The sequence below is a fragment of the Fundulus heteroclitus genome, chromosome 8, assembly GCF_011125445.2.
Source record: "Fundulus heteroclitus isolate FHET01 chromosome 8, MU-UCD_Fhet_4.1, whole genome shotgun sequence".
Classification (NCBI taxonomy): Eukaryota; Metazoa; Chordata; class Actinopteri; order Cyprinodontiformes; family Fundulidae; genus Fundulus; species Fundulus heteroclitus.
This window is the reverse complement of record NC_046368.1, coordinates 23705773-23719495: the sequence shown is the minus strand read 5'-3', so window position 1 is coordinate 23719495 and position 13723 is coordinate 23705773. Positions and strand designations below refer to the sequence as shown.

Below are 13723 nucleotides of genomic sequence, written 5' to 3'. Positions count from 1 at the left end.
CCTAAAACAAAACATGCACTTGTTTTCGTTTCTTGCAGCCAGTTGGGGAACCTACGTGTATTCAACAACTACCGAAATGTCCTCTATTTTTGGACCTGTTTCTCATTTCCTACTTGATAGGAATGTTTTAGCCTCGGGGGGTTCTGTTTATTTTCCTTTCGTGTTCCACTACAATAGTACACGCACCGCAGTCAGTAGAGGCTGTGGCCTGAAATAACAAGCGCAGTGGTCCTGGAAGGAGTCTCCCACATGGTGGACTCCCTTGTGCGGGGACAAGGTTAGGTGTCGGCGGCTGCAGATGAAAGAATGGCTGGAAGTCAAGGTCAGGACAGGGATTTATTAAGAATCTGTCTGTAGGCCTGAGCTTAATGCAGCCGACTGTGACAGAGCCGCTAACAGCGCAGAATGGCCTTCATTTTGGATCGTGAGATATAGACTTCAAATTTTACCACAATACTTTGTTGCATTTGTTGCGATGACTACACACGGGACAGTGAAAGGTAATGAAAGATTCATTGAAGTCTATATGGCTTTTAAGTCTCGCCGTACAGTCCGACCCGTACGAAAACGAATACCGCTCTACAAAGAAGACGTTTTATCAGTTATTTCACGGTTGAATTTCAAGAAGCGCAGCTGTGCTCAGAAACATTACAGAATGACTTTAGCCAGAATGGAAGTAGGAGGGGTTGCGCCGTTAATGACCTTACTATGTGAAACATGTACTGAGAACAGAACAAGGAACATAGCATTTTTGGTCAGAGTATTTGGCCAAGAAAAAAAAAAAAGTCAATAAAAGTCTGCAGAATAGCATTCACTTTGCTTTTTAAGCCACTCTGCTTCCCTTTATCTCAGGAGACGGAAGACATGTTGCACAAGCACATGTTTCCCAGAGGAAAATCACCAGCCTCCAAAGTCCATTCCCTGTTTAATTAATGGTTGGCTTCTTTGTAAATAGCCATCCAGAACAAACATGATTACTGCTTAACGGTAATGAAGTCGCATTTGCATCAATCACTGCTGCTTTTTTTTTTTTTTTTTTTTTTTTTGTGGGATTGGGGTTATTTTAACACGGTAGAAGTCTTTGCTTTTGCCGATTCTCAGACTAGCCGTTAGCTTTAGCCTCGGGTCCGGCTAACCTAGATTTATTCTAAAGACGCCAAGGAAGTTTAAGGTTGTAGCTCTTTAACGGAACCTGACTTCAACAATACCGCTGCTTGATTTGGTTATTTCATTTTATCTAATGATAATTTCCCTATTGTCATTTCTTTAAAGTTTAACTAACTAACTGGTCAGAGATCAGTTCTGTGATCTGTGACGGGCAGGTCAGACGTGAAAAGAACTATCAGCCATTTTGCCGTTTAGAAACAGCAGTCTTCACGAGTTTAACAAAAACCTTATTGAGGTTAAGGACATATATTTTGTTGCATGAATGACGATAATCACATATGTTTCTGTTGGAATCAAACGAAACCGAAGCACAATTTTGCTCATGGCTTATACTCATTGGAATCAAATATCTGGATTGGTCTAAATCAGAACTGGCAGGCCAGAGTCAGACCTAAGAAAAAAGCCAACTGGAAGTCCGTACTTGCTGATGAGAGCCAGGTCTGTTCATCTCTATTTTTTTCCCTGCACATTTAAAACCCTAATTTGTATTATATTAATAAAACAGCTTGCATTTTCTTTGCCCACCATCTATAAAAAAAAAAAAAAACAGGAAACCTCATAATGCTCGCACCTTGCCGTTTTCTCTATAGATTGTTGCCACTGGATCTGCTCCGTATGGTCAGGGAGGGATGGGTTTAAACACTTTACTGGCTGGAACGGCGGCGGGTTGATGTGATAAGGGGGAAGGTGGTAACCGTAGACGTCACCCATCGCTTCCCATAATGTTGTTTGTGCTCCAGCAGCTCCCTCCCCGAGACTCATAAATGAATAATCTGATGTTTCGAGTGTGTCTTGGAAATTGCTCCGCTGATGGCTTTTCCATTTCACTCAGGCCATGACTCATCAGGACCCGGACCAAAAGCTATGTCTCATGGGACTCATTGCCTTGCTGTGTATTTTTTAGTAGATTTTCACACTTTGGAGAGCTTTGCTAACTTTAACAGGCCCCCCTCCCCCCCTCCAACCCCCACATATGTAATCCCCTCATGGATAATCCCGCCTCTTCTGTCATTCCTAGTCCCTTTAAGCCCCCTCCTTTTGTTTTGCAGCTCTCTCTCTCTCTCTCTCTCTCCCTCCCTCTTCCACTGTCCTCTCATCCCACTTCCACCTTACGCCTGATGGAGCATTAAGCCTGAACGCTGCAGGCAGCCGTGGTCTCATATTCATGCGGTAGTTGAGTGAACCAGTAGCGGTTTGGATCTTTCGCCGCACTCAAGATTTTTGATTTTGCTCCTTCCAGATAATCGGCAATTACTTGACCCAGCCGGACATCTTATTTTTCTGTGTGTGTGTGGAAGTGACCTGGGGGGGGTCAGGAGACTTTGCTCCCAGCCTCGGCACGCTTCTGCTGAGCCGCACTTGCTCCCACTTTGGATACCCAGACAAAGGTCTCGCGGATGACCTCTCCGGAGTAACTTTAGCTTTTTCGCCGCGTTCCCTCGGAGGGCGGTGGGTTGAATGGGCATTTTCCAGAGTTTGGACCTTTCCGCGCTCAGAGCCACTGGATAAGATGGTGCCGCTGCAAAAAAGGGTAATTCCAGAAATGTGTGTGGAGGAGGAGAGGAGTTTTTTTTTTGTTGTTGTTCATTGTGCAGGATGTAGTGGGGCTGTCTGTTTTCTTTTATCTCTTTCTACATTGGCGCCTCGGGGTTGGTGAGTATGAGTACTTCACTTGTAGCAAAAAGGTCCCAAAAAGAAGAGATGGGAGTTTAAAAGGACTATAAACAGAAACATGTTATTTGGTTTTATTTTATCTAGCAACTTTCCTCACCAGTTGTCGGCTGACGAGAGATTTCTCACAGAAACTGACTAACAATGCAGACTGGAAAGCCCCCCTCCCCTCTCTATTGTTTTCTTTGAGTGCTTCAGTTAAGTCATTCAGTCCCTGAGTGCTTCATTCAGGGGAGGTGAAGTGATTTTGTCACGCCTCTTGTGACAAGATCTTAGTGCAGTAACGGTATTAAAACTTCCCCATTCTCCACAAATATAGGATGCTATATACAAAAAAATAAAGAAAGAGAAACACTGTATTTGGCGGAGCTACAGCTACCTGACATTGCTTCTCAGTGCTGCAGATTGGAGCACACCTCTTCATCTGCTTCATCACCACAACCGCTTCCTGCGTTGTATCAAAATGCTGTCTGTGCAGGATGCCTGAAGCACTTCTGCATCATTCTGCATGGTCCGCTCAGATATTCACATAGGATCTTGTTTTTTTTTTTTTTTGGGCGCTGACACCTAATATTTTCCTCCTACTGGTGCCGTTAGCTGCACACAAAGAAGACTTAAAGACATGGTGGAGGAGAGGATGGGGGACTGTTGGAGCCACACCAAGGTTGCTTTTAATTCTCCTTTTCGGTTAGATTATGTCAACTCTAGGACCGCTAATATTGTCTAGACTTAAACGTGGCGTGTGTGTGTGTGTGTGTGTGTGTGTGTGTTGATGTGCCAGAGGAACCGTTTGCTCTCTTTCCTGAACCGACGACTTTCCTGACGTGACCCAAGCCAAGTCGAGGCTCATATTTTCCCCCACAAGTTACGAGCGAGTCTTAAATGATGACTTCAGCCTGAACAGCTGCGTTGGGTTATCAGTGCTGCAGACTGCTGGGGTCTGCTTTTACCGTCTTACTCTGGAGCGTCCCACACGTTTCCAATCATACTTGGATCTAAAGGAGAAGCCGCTGACGTAACCGGTAGCTCTGATAAATTGCTTATGGAGAGGCGAGTGTCGTGTTTCTGGTATGCTTCCCCCCCACCACCCCACCGCAGATGTGAACAGACGGGCTACCTTGTGCTCTATAATAAGTAGTGTGAGTTTGAGCAGGCGACAGATCGATACTGAATACGAATAACTAAAGTAAGTGTTGCTTTAAAGGGATGGTTTGGGTTTTTTTTTTTTTTTTTTTTTTAAATGACGTCCCCTCTGGTAATTTTTGTTTATGTCTTCTCAGCAACACAGTGCCTGTGTTACTATATGAAGTTACACGGGTTGAGACTGAAGGCTAGTTTTAGCCGATCTCAATTTCTATCATTAGAAGCATTCAGATTCATTTTTATCTGTATCATTTTCCTTTCCTGTGTGGTCATAAATGATTTATTTTAAGGGCAGGGGTGACGTCACACTGTGTGTGGTTGCGCGAGTGGGGGGTGAGGGGGGGTGTTGGCTGTTGATAAACCAAAGGAAAATGATTACATCGTTGATATTGATACGATCTTTACTATCTAATATTCACAGTTAGCATCATTAATAGCGATATTCGAGTGTCTTCGCTTGAGAATGCTAACCGCCGGCGTTGTCTCAGCTTGTTGCAGAAAGTAAAAGTTTTTTTTGCAAAAAGCATCCTGCATCTAATTAGTTCCTCTGATTTCATTTTAAGCACCCTGCTGATCCTGAAAACAGCAAACTTTTCATTCAGTGACGGTGTTTCCAACAAGGAGTATCGTGGGCGAAAAGGGTTGTAGTTCTTGACTGCGTTCAAATACCGGTTATGGCCTATTCACTGTGCATCTTTGTCCTAAACTGAACACAGATTCTTTGAAAGCATTTTTAAATTTATTAAAGTGTCAAAAACTGTGGGTTTTTAGTTTTCCCCAACCAATCCAGCGGATATCTTGTCCTGTCAGTGTGAAACCTGATACGATGTCATGTTGTTTTGCTAGTTGGATGCCCAATGTCGCTTAATGGAAGAAACCCTGATACTATGTGGCTTCAAAGCTAAAAACTATGTGGATTCATCTTTACTCTTTAAACTCTGATGTAATGCCACTAAAAAGAATATATATATTTATTCATTTTCCCCTCTTGTTCTCTACAGGATCAGTTTGAAAACTTGGAGAAGCATACGCAGTGGGGGATCGAGTTCGTGGAGAAGTACAACAAATTTGTGAAGGAGCGATCAGAGATTGAAGTCAACTATGCAAAACAAATTAGGTGAGTGCTTTAGCTGACGTCTGAGCCATATAATTTGGCCAAAAACTGGTGCATTTCTTCCCCCCTCCGTAGGTTTCACCCACGGCGGTGTCCTTGAAACAAGAGGTGCAGAGATGGGCTCACGCGGTGCTCTTGGTTTTGGTTCTGGTTCGTTGCATTTGGAACATTGTCTCTGTCTCCTGGAACAACTTCCTGTGCAGTTTTCGCCTGGGCTGATCTCACCTTTCACATCACACGTGATTCAATTAGGGCACCATTTCCTTTCTCTCATATTCACGTCAACCTTGGTAAACAGGCTGCCGTCGAGCTGACCCCGATCAGGTCCAATCAGGCGCCTCTGAACCAGGGACCGGCGATGCTAACCCACAGCCGAGTTTCCCTTTTTTTTCTACGCAACGCGAGAGTCACAGAGGCTTTTACTTTTTAGTTGACACAGTTGGTGGACGTTTTAGTGGCTGTTTTGTTTTGCAGATAACATACTCAAATACTAACCCTTACGCTAACCCTTGCAAAAACACTTTGCTTGCAGCTAGGTAAGCTAATCCTCCCTTAAGCTTAAACGTGTGTGGATGCAATGCGGGATACGTCCATACGATGTAGCAGTGAAGTGTATTTCAGGTTTTTCCCACCTACTGTTTTTGCAGCATTTAATACATTTTAGCATCTCTAGCTGTCTTGGTAGTTTGTGTGCAGCGCTTTCACATATCTGTTTCCTGGATAGTAAACTGTAACCAGACTCTAAAAGAAGCCCAGAGATCTTTGCACATGCTTGAATCCCACGCTGTATCTGGAGCGCATCTGTTTGCTCGACTTTGTCAGTTTCAGAGTTTCTATTTGAAAATGCACGCAGCCCCAACTCCTTGGGTGGAGCCAATGAAACGCGTCAATAAGGACGTCGGCTCAACTCCTATTTGCATGGATTTCTTTGTTGCCGAGGCCCTTCCTGCTCCCCTGCATGTGAAGCCGTGTGTCGCTGTCGCTGGCTTGAGCTTTAGGCAAAAAGGAAGTCAGGTTGTGGGGGGATGGGGGCGGGGCCTGTGTTTCCATAGCGATGACAAGGTATCAGCATTATCAACCCCAGGTCTGACCCAGATTTCTTTTTTTTTTTTTCTTTTTTATTCCACCAACCACATGTGTCGGCTCCTCCTCCTCCTCACACACACACACAAACACACACACACACACGCAGGGCGCTTTGTGGTACAGCAGCTGATTTTCAAAGGCAGTTTTTGGAGCATGAGAGGTCCTGCTCTGAGAGGATCCATCTCCTCGGGCCTCCTGCAGCTCAGCCAGCTACAGCAGGAGATACTCCCCCAAATCCGCATCTTCATCCCCAAAGAGGATGCTCAATACGGCTAATGAACTAAGCATAAAGACGTGTTTGTCTGGCGCACTTTTCAGAAGAGGCCGAAGCGAGGAATATTTTTGAACGGAGACGGCTCGAGTCAAAGTTTCCAGGTGCAGTCAACACATTGTCTCTGTCTTCTGGCGCCACTTCGCCATACCTAAGAACTAATTATCCTTTGTAATCAACTTAGCCCCTGAGATCCGGTCTAATCTATTGGCCACACTCTTACCAAAAGAAACACAGAGCTCTTAGATCTAATAAACTAATGGAGCTGGGCCTTTGATATGACTCCTGTTGTCTCTGGGCCGTGTTGTTGGGCAGATTTCCTTGACTCAGTGGTGAACTTTCTTTCCACAGCTGACATACTGGTGTATTTCAGTTTGAGCACGATAACATTGATATTATCTTTACCCATACTTGGGCCAAGTCCCAGTTGCGAGCTCACCGCTTTATCTCACTGAGTCAAGCAAAAAGCTAGAATGACAGAGTTTTCTTTGTTGCACGGGAAAAAAGGAGGAAATAAAATAATTCAATTAAAGAAAAAAAATTTCCACGGCACTGTAAACAAAAAGGTCGAGGAAACATCTGACGGATCAATAACGCAAAAAAAGGGCCAGCAGAACTGTGTCAGCTGTGATGGACTTCACGTTGATCTGCAGTTCTGTAGGTGGGGCCCGTACTTTGAAAATATGTTTGCAAGTTACCAGCGACGTTCTCCCCTAATCCACGATTAATCCTCTTCCATTGCATTGGTGTAAACGGGCACAATGCTTCAGTCTGGTCTGTGTAAGGCAGCACATTAATGCCCCCCCCCCAACCCCCACAATTCCAGTCTGGAGTAATCCATGATAAAGCAGCGATAAAGTCCTGACAACAAAAGATCTGCTGTGTGTTATTGGAATATATATATATATATATATATATATATATATATATATATATATATATATATATATATATATATATATATATATATATATATATATATATATACATACACACACACATGGGTGTTTTTTGAATGAGTAATGGCTGTTAGAGGAGAGAATACAGTTTAACCCACATCTGTGCTCATGTGACGTACGTGAACGAATAGGAAGTGGCGCTATAATTAGATACGGGAGGTGAGAAGGACAGAGCATAAGGCCCGTAGCTAGATCTGCCTAGCAACAGTCCACACACACCACTGGGGAGTCAAAGCGTGGGGGGTGCAGGCAGAGGGAGCTGGAAGGAGTGCTCTGCTGAACATGTAGTATTTTCAACACATGCATCATTTATAAAGGAGGATTTATGAAACCTCCAAGGCAGAAGTGTTTATAGTCCGTTATTGACTCGTATGCAAGACCCTTACTGGACCGAGCTGACAATGGGTGTTACCAGCTCACTTTTGCATGCTGCGGACACGGAGGTTGGATCGAATGCCAATATGCAAAGTTACATGGAGTGTGATTTAAGGGCTTTGATTAGATGCAGTAAAGGGTTAAATATACACATTTTATGGCACCTCAAATAAAGATGTGTAAAAACCCAAAATATATCCATTTATTCCAGTAGCATGATGTTCCCCTCTGCAAAATACAGAAACTTCCCGTGACACCATGATAGTTTCTATAAAATGAATCTAAATGAACATTGTTTTTTCAGTAGATCAGCGTGTCCAGGATGCCTCCATTAGTAGTCTGTGATTTTCTGTTTCCTTACGATATTATTATATAATAACAAAAAGACTTTCTCGTTGTCACTTTTTAAAATGGAGAAAAGACAAGAGTATATGCCATAGAAAGAGTAGTTTTATTACACACAAATCAGGTTAAAGAATGCAAAAAAAACAGATACTGGACTAAACTTTCGCACATGTGCTGTTAGGTGAAAAGGAAGAAAAAAAAAAGGGGGAAAAAGCTTTAACTGTGCTGAACAACACTGGAGGTGGACCCTAGCTCATCTTTTCCTCTGTGGGTAGTGAGAATGGTGGCAATGGAGGTAAAAGACATTCTTTAAAGCCCACATCGAGACAAAGAGAGCAAAAAGGGGCATATATTTGGCGTCACCAAATCCCCATGGCAACAACCGCAATCCGGGCCTGTTGTTTGGGAGGCGCGCAAAGATAAGGCATTTTCCTGATGGTTCCTGAAGTGGTTACCAGCAGCGATGCTGATGCTTTCATTTGACTACATTTCCATCAGAGCTTTTTCCTCATCCTCGCTCCAGCCGTCTTACGGCGAGCCATTTCAGATTCACGTCTTTATCCACGTCCCAACGGGCGATTCCTTTACAACGAGGCATAACAAATCTATCTAAAAGCAAAGCAACGTTTAAACCAGAGGGCACAGCGATGGATGCAACACCCCAACATCTGGGGTTGAGGTTCAAAACCAACACAGCTCCATTAAAAGCATATCAAGGGCTAATTGGCTTAAAATGTAAACAGTAAATACGTTAATATGTTTTAGTTGTGTTTACCCACAATGCCCTGTTTTGTAGTTCCTCTCCTGCATGTTGGCTCACTTACAGCAGACCAGGAACTCTGGTTACATGGCGGGCCGGTGTTTGTTTCGCCAGAGCAGCGACACCGCCGAAAACAAACGTCCAGGGAAAAGAAAGGTGGAGTCCAGCTCATCAGGACTCGTGTAAATTGACCCTAACAGGGAGGTTTTTCACCAAAAAGGCCCAAAAAAAACCCAGATACTCGTTTGGAAAAGCACTTTGCCTCCAAGCATGGTGGGGGATGTGTAAGGTTTTGTTCCTCCTCCTCATCCCAATGCCCTAGGAACCTGATCAGAGTTCCCGAACGCCTTAAAATACCATAAAATCATAAATAAAATCTGTCAGAGGGGAAATTTGGGCCTTTAAGCAGGGAAATGACCCCAAACTGTAGACATGTGATGGACTGGTGACCTGTCCAGGGTCTAGTCGTCCTATCATTGTGGCACAGCCAAAATTAGGAGTCACAGGAAATTAAACAGTGAAACGTTTTTGTTTTTTTTCTTCTATGCGTGATTCTGCTGCTTCAACAAAAGACACATTTATTCTAAGAGTGCCAATAAACGAGGAAGGCTCAGCTCCTCCTGTCTCGGCTGTCCATCTTTTATTTTGAGAGCAGGTTATCATGACGGTGCATCCGTCAGAGCGCAGTATAGAACATTGTTGCGCGCTGAAAGACCAGGTGGGTGATGTTTGCGTTGCTACGTCTAAAGTAAAGAACTCGCCACGTTAGTACGGCGTGGGCGTGGAGGTTAAAAGAGGACGCCGAGAGACACAGCTGTGATGACAGCCTAATCCAGATAACTTTAATTCACCACAGATGGCACAATGGCATATTTCTGGCCTCTGTACACAACCTGGCTTGCTCCAGTTTTGTTTTCTATGTCTTCCTCGCTGCCGTCTCATTTTACTAAAGTGCAGCCGCAGTCAAAACAGGGGCAGTGGCTGCTCACGGGAAACTCGCTGGCTTTCTGGCGACTTCTTGCTCTCCGTGCACCCTTCTGGAGGCAAGGATTTATGACATGGAGGGAGAGCATTAAATGGGGAGGAGAGGATTAGAGAGCAGTCTTGCGAGGCTGGAACGGTGAAACCTCGGGGTTCCTCTGGCAGCTCCATAAGGGCGGCGTCAGGGAAACGCGGCGGCAGCGGCGTCTGCAGACTGTGCTCTTTGTAAAGATCCGGCGAGAAAACGATCTGACGAGGCTGAACTCTTTGTCTCCGCAGGAATCTTTCAAAGAAATACCAACCCAAGAAGAATTCACGGGAAGAAGAAGAGAGCAAGTATGTTCCAGAATTGTGTGACAGACATAAAGTCTGGTACCTGGCAAAAGTATTTACACCCTTTGAAATTTGTTTCACATTTTGCTACCCCACCACCCAAAACTCACGTTTATTTTTACTGAGATAGGTTGTGGCACATCACTGTGCACTGGACTTTTTTTTTTTTCAAAAGTGAAAAAAAATCAGAAAAGTGCGACATGCATTTATATTCAACTCCTTTTAGTCTGATACCATGGCTCACAGTGACTTTGGAGGAGCTGCTGAGATTCAGAGCACAGGTAGAAAAGTCTGTCAAGAAGACTGACCTTAGTTGTTCACTTAAGAAGTGTCTTTATGGGAGAGAGGTAAGAAGAAATCCATTGTTGGAAGAAAATCATAAGAATCCCCCCCCCCCCCCCCCCCGAGGCACACAGTGGCTGCTTTGGAAAAGAGCTTTTGATAAAATGACACCTAAAGGAAAAGTTTTTGACCTCAATCTAAAGTGATGTTTTAGGTAGAAAAATATTTCTGCACATAGACCTAAACTGTGCCCACTATGAAACACGGTGGTGGCACCATCATGCTGTGGGTATAGAAGGCAGATGGAGCTAAAGACAAAGCTTATGAGATGCAGTGAAGAATTGAGAGGTTTAGATCGAAGCATAGTATTAAGTGTTAGAATCTGGTGCAAGACTAGAAGATTTAAGTTCACAGACCTTCTCCATCCAGCCGAACTGAGCTTGAGCTGTTTTGCAAATAAAATGATCCGTCTCAAGATGTACAAATATGAGACCCAAAAGAGTCTGGACTGAATACAAATGCATGCCACACTTTCCAGATTTTTCTTTTATATATTTAGTTTTTTCGTTTTTGTTTTGTTATGCATCTTGAAAACCGTGTAATTGTTTTTGTTTTCTACTCCAAAAGGACGTTCTACTTTGTCTTGATCTTTGAAACAATCCAACTGAGATACATTCAGGTTTGGAGCTTTATTGTGACAAAATAGGAACAAAGTTGAGTATTTCTCCAAGGCACTGTCAATTAACACATCAGCTCAAATGTCTGGCAGGAATGAAATCCATAAGATCATAAAAAGAAGAGAAAAGTTAAGAATACAATTGTATCTGCTCCTTTAAGTATGTAGAAAGCAGTCAAAGTGTAAACGTGACATGGAAACTTATTGCTGTAGTCTCGTTTTGGCTGCACCATAGAGCTCTCATTTAGAAAGTTAAACCCATTTCCTAAAATATCATCCGTCCCTTTTAACGTGTTCCCTTTTTCACATCAAAAAACGTCTTTCTGACGAAATGCAAACTCCCACTCCACATTGCCCTGTTTGACCGCCACGTGGCCTCTGACGCCCTCTCCCTCGCCCCTGCAGGTACACCTTCTGCCGAGCCTTCTTCACCACCCTCAACGAGCTGAACGACTACGCGGGCCAGCACGAGGTCATAGCGGAGAACCTGACCTCCCAGATCATCGCGGAGCTAACGCGCTACCTGCAGGAGCTCAAGACTGAGAGAAAATCGGTACTTGTTTGGAGTTGGTGTCTCTTAACGGGAAGTTCGACACGTTAGTGATTTAGATCTGATGTGGATCAGACATGAAGCAGCCCCCGCCCCCTTGATTCCTACTTCTCTGTGAACAGAGGTCATTGCTGTGTAAATATAGATGCACCCGAAGGCTTACCAGAACTGTGGAGCGTCTCCTTCTTATGGAACGCAGCCATAAAGCCAACAGTGTAGCCGAATTTCCCTGTTTTAAACCAACTTTTTACAGAGGTTTCTCTCCTTTATAACCTCTAAGAGCCGTCTCTTTAAAAATCCATCCTGAGTCCTTTATTTTGAAAGACCAATTGAGAGAATTAGGAGTAGAAAACCTATGAGTGTGGCCTTAAGTGCTTGCTGACGTGAATGTTGCTTTAGTGTACGACTCATTTGCATCTGCATCAAGGCTGATGCAGTTGCTCTGTCCGGATCTGGGAAACTATGACAACCTCCTTCTTTTTTTTTTTTTTTTAAGATTAATTTTAGATGCAGCTGGTGCAAAGACAAAAGGGGATTTCCAGCCCATCTGAGGGGGAATCCTCCTGGCTTGGAATAGTTTGGCATGGCTATGATCTGATACTGTGTTCATATTTCTACGGTGCCACAGAGAATCCTTTGATAGAGCTTCCGATGCTCTCACGCTGCAGGATGTCACTTTTTTTTAACCATCTTACTACTAATCTCTGTTGATGTCTCCTATTTTTTTTTTTTTTTATTCTGATCCATCTAATATTCCTATTTTTAACTCAGCCTGGGCCTGTATGATAGTCTAACCTCTGGGTAATTATGCTTGTATGTACACAAAAAAGCAGCGATTGATCCTAGTCCTGCTAAATTAATAAAGTTTTTCTTTTTTTTATGACCAGCTGACCTGCAGTGCGCAGCAACATGCAAACCTCTGGTCACCTTTAAACCGCTGGAAGGCTACGATGGCATACTCTTGCCACTTTGAAGCTGTAACCTTTTAAAACCACACCTTCATGCTTTTAACCGTCTCTTCCCTATTTTGCCACTAAAATCTAAACGCTCCCATGTTTTTCGTGCAGCTGATACTGTTGATAGTGGGTCATGTGTCTCAGCGGTATCGATTCAGTTAGCGGGTGTTTTTTTTTTTTTTTTTTTTATCCCCCCCATGAACAGAGAGTTGTTCCATCTGCAGACATTAAGCAAATCATTTCTCTGTTCCACTCAGAACAGTGTTTGTACAGAGAAAACGTAGGGCCTGGCATTTTGAAGACGTATTGACCACCAATCAATGGTGTCATGTTGAAAAGGCTATTGAGACTAGGAAGTCCCTGTTATTTGGGGGGGGGGGGGGGCTCACTTGATTCAAAACCACAAAGAAAACACTGGATTTTACAGTAAGTGCATTCATGTTAATGTAGAGAAAGTGGTAACGATACCCTGAATGGGGGTTGTAAAACAGTCACGCTTTGTGTTCCCAGCTTCCTTCATTTTACTGGTTTCCTTTTTTCTCCACCCCCCCCCTGTTACAGGCTTCATGCCTTACAGTGCCATGAAGCCCTACTGTTATTTTCATCTGGGTTCATGTCAGACACAGCTGTCCAGGCAGACCCAGACAGAAGGATTAGTGGGCCGAAGGCCCGCCCACTCCTGGCCCTACAGGCTGCTTATTGGCCAGGTAAAAGTTTCACCACAAGCGTACGAGGAGAAATGAGGCCTAATTCACTTCCCATGCCGTGTTGTTGTGTAACTGTCCCCACCTCCTCTTTATTGTTTCGCACAGTTGACCCCTGGCTAAGCTCCGGGTTGGAGGTGGGGAAACATTTTCATGAAAGAGAACCTTATAGCTCAGCCTACAGGATTTTAGATTGACGGTGAGCCAGAAGAGCTTTAAACAATAACCGTAGTTTGTCTTCGCGGTGCGTTGGTTAATATAGCTTAATGAATACTATTGCAGAGGTGGTGAGGTTAATATGGGATGAGGAGCATAAGTCCCAGTGGACTGTGTTGTCCTGAACAATCATA

General features: G+C 43.9%; 1 protein-coding gene across 1 annotated transcript in view; it reads left to right on the top strand.

The window, feature by feature from the left end:
• Nucleotides 1-13723, top strand: part of LOC105928745 (formin-binding protein 1) — a gene marked incomplete in the record, with an annotated part of 53111 nt that overhangs the window by 6554 nt on the left and 32834 nt on the right. The window contains 3 exon segments of the mRNA XM_036140386.1: nucleotides 4983-5098; nucleotides 10152-10208; nucleotides 11569-11716. Of these exon segments, the coding sequence (XP_035996279.1) occupies nucleotides 4983-5098; nucleotides 10152-10208; nucleotides 11569-11716 (321 nt within the window).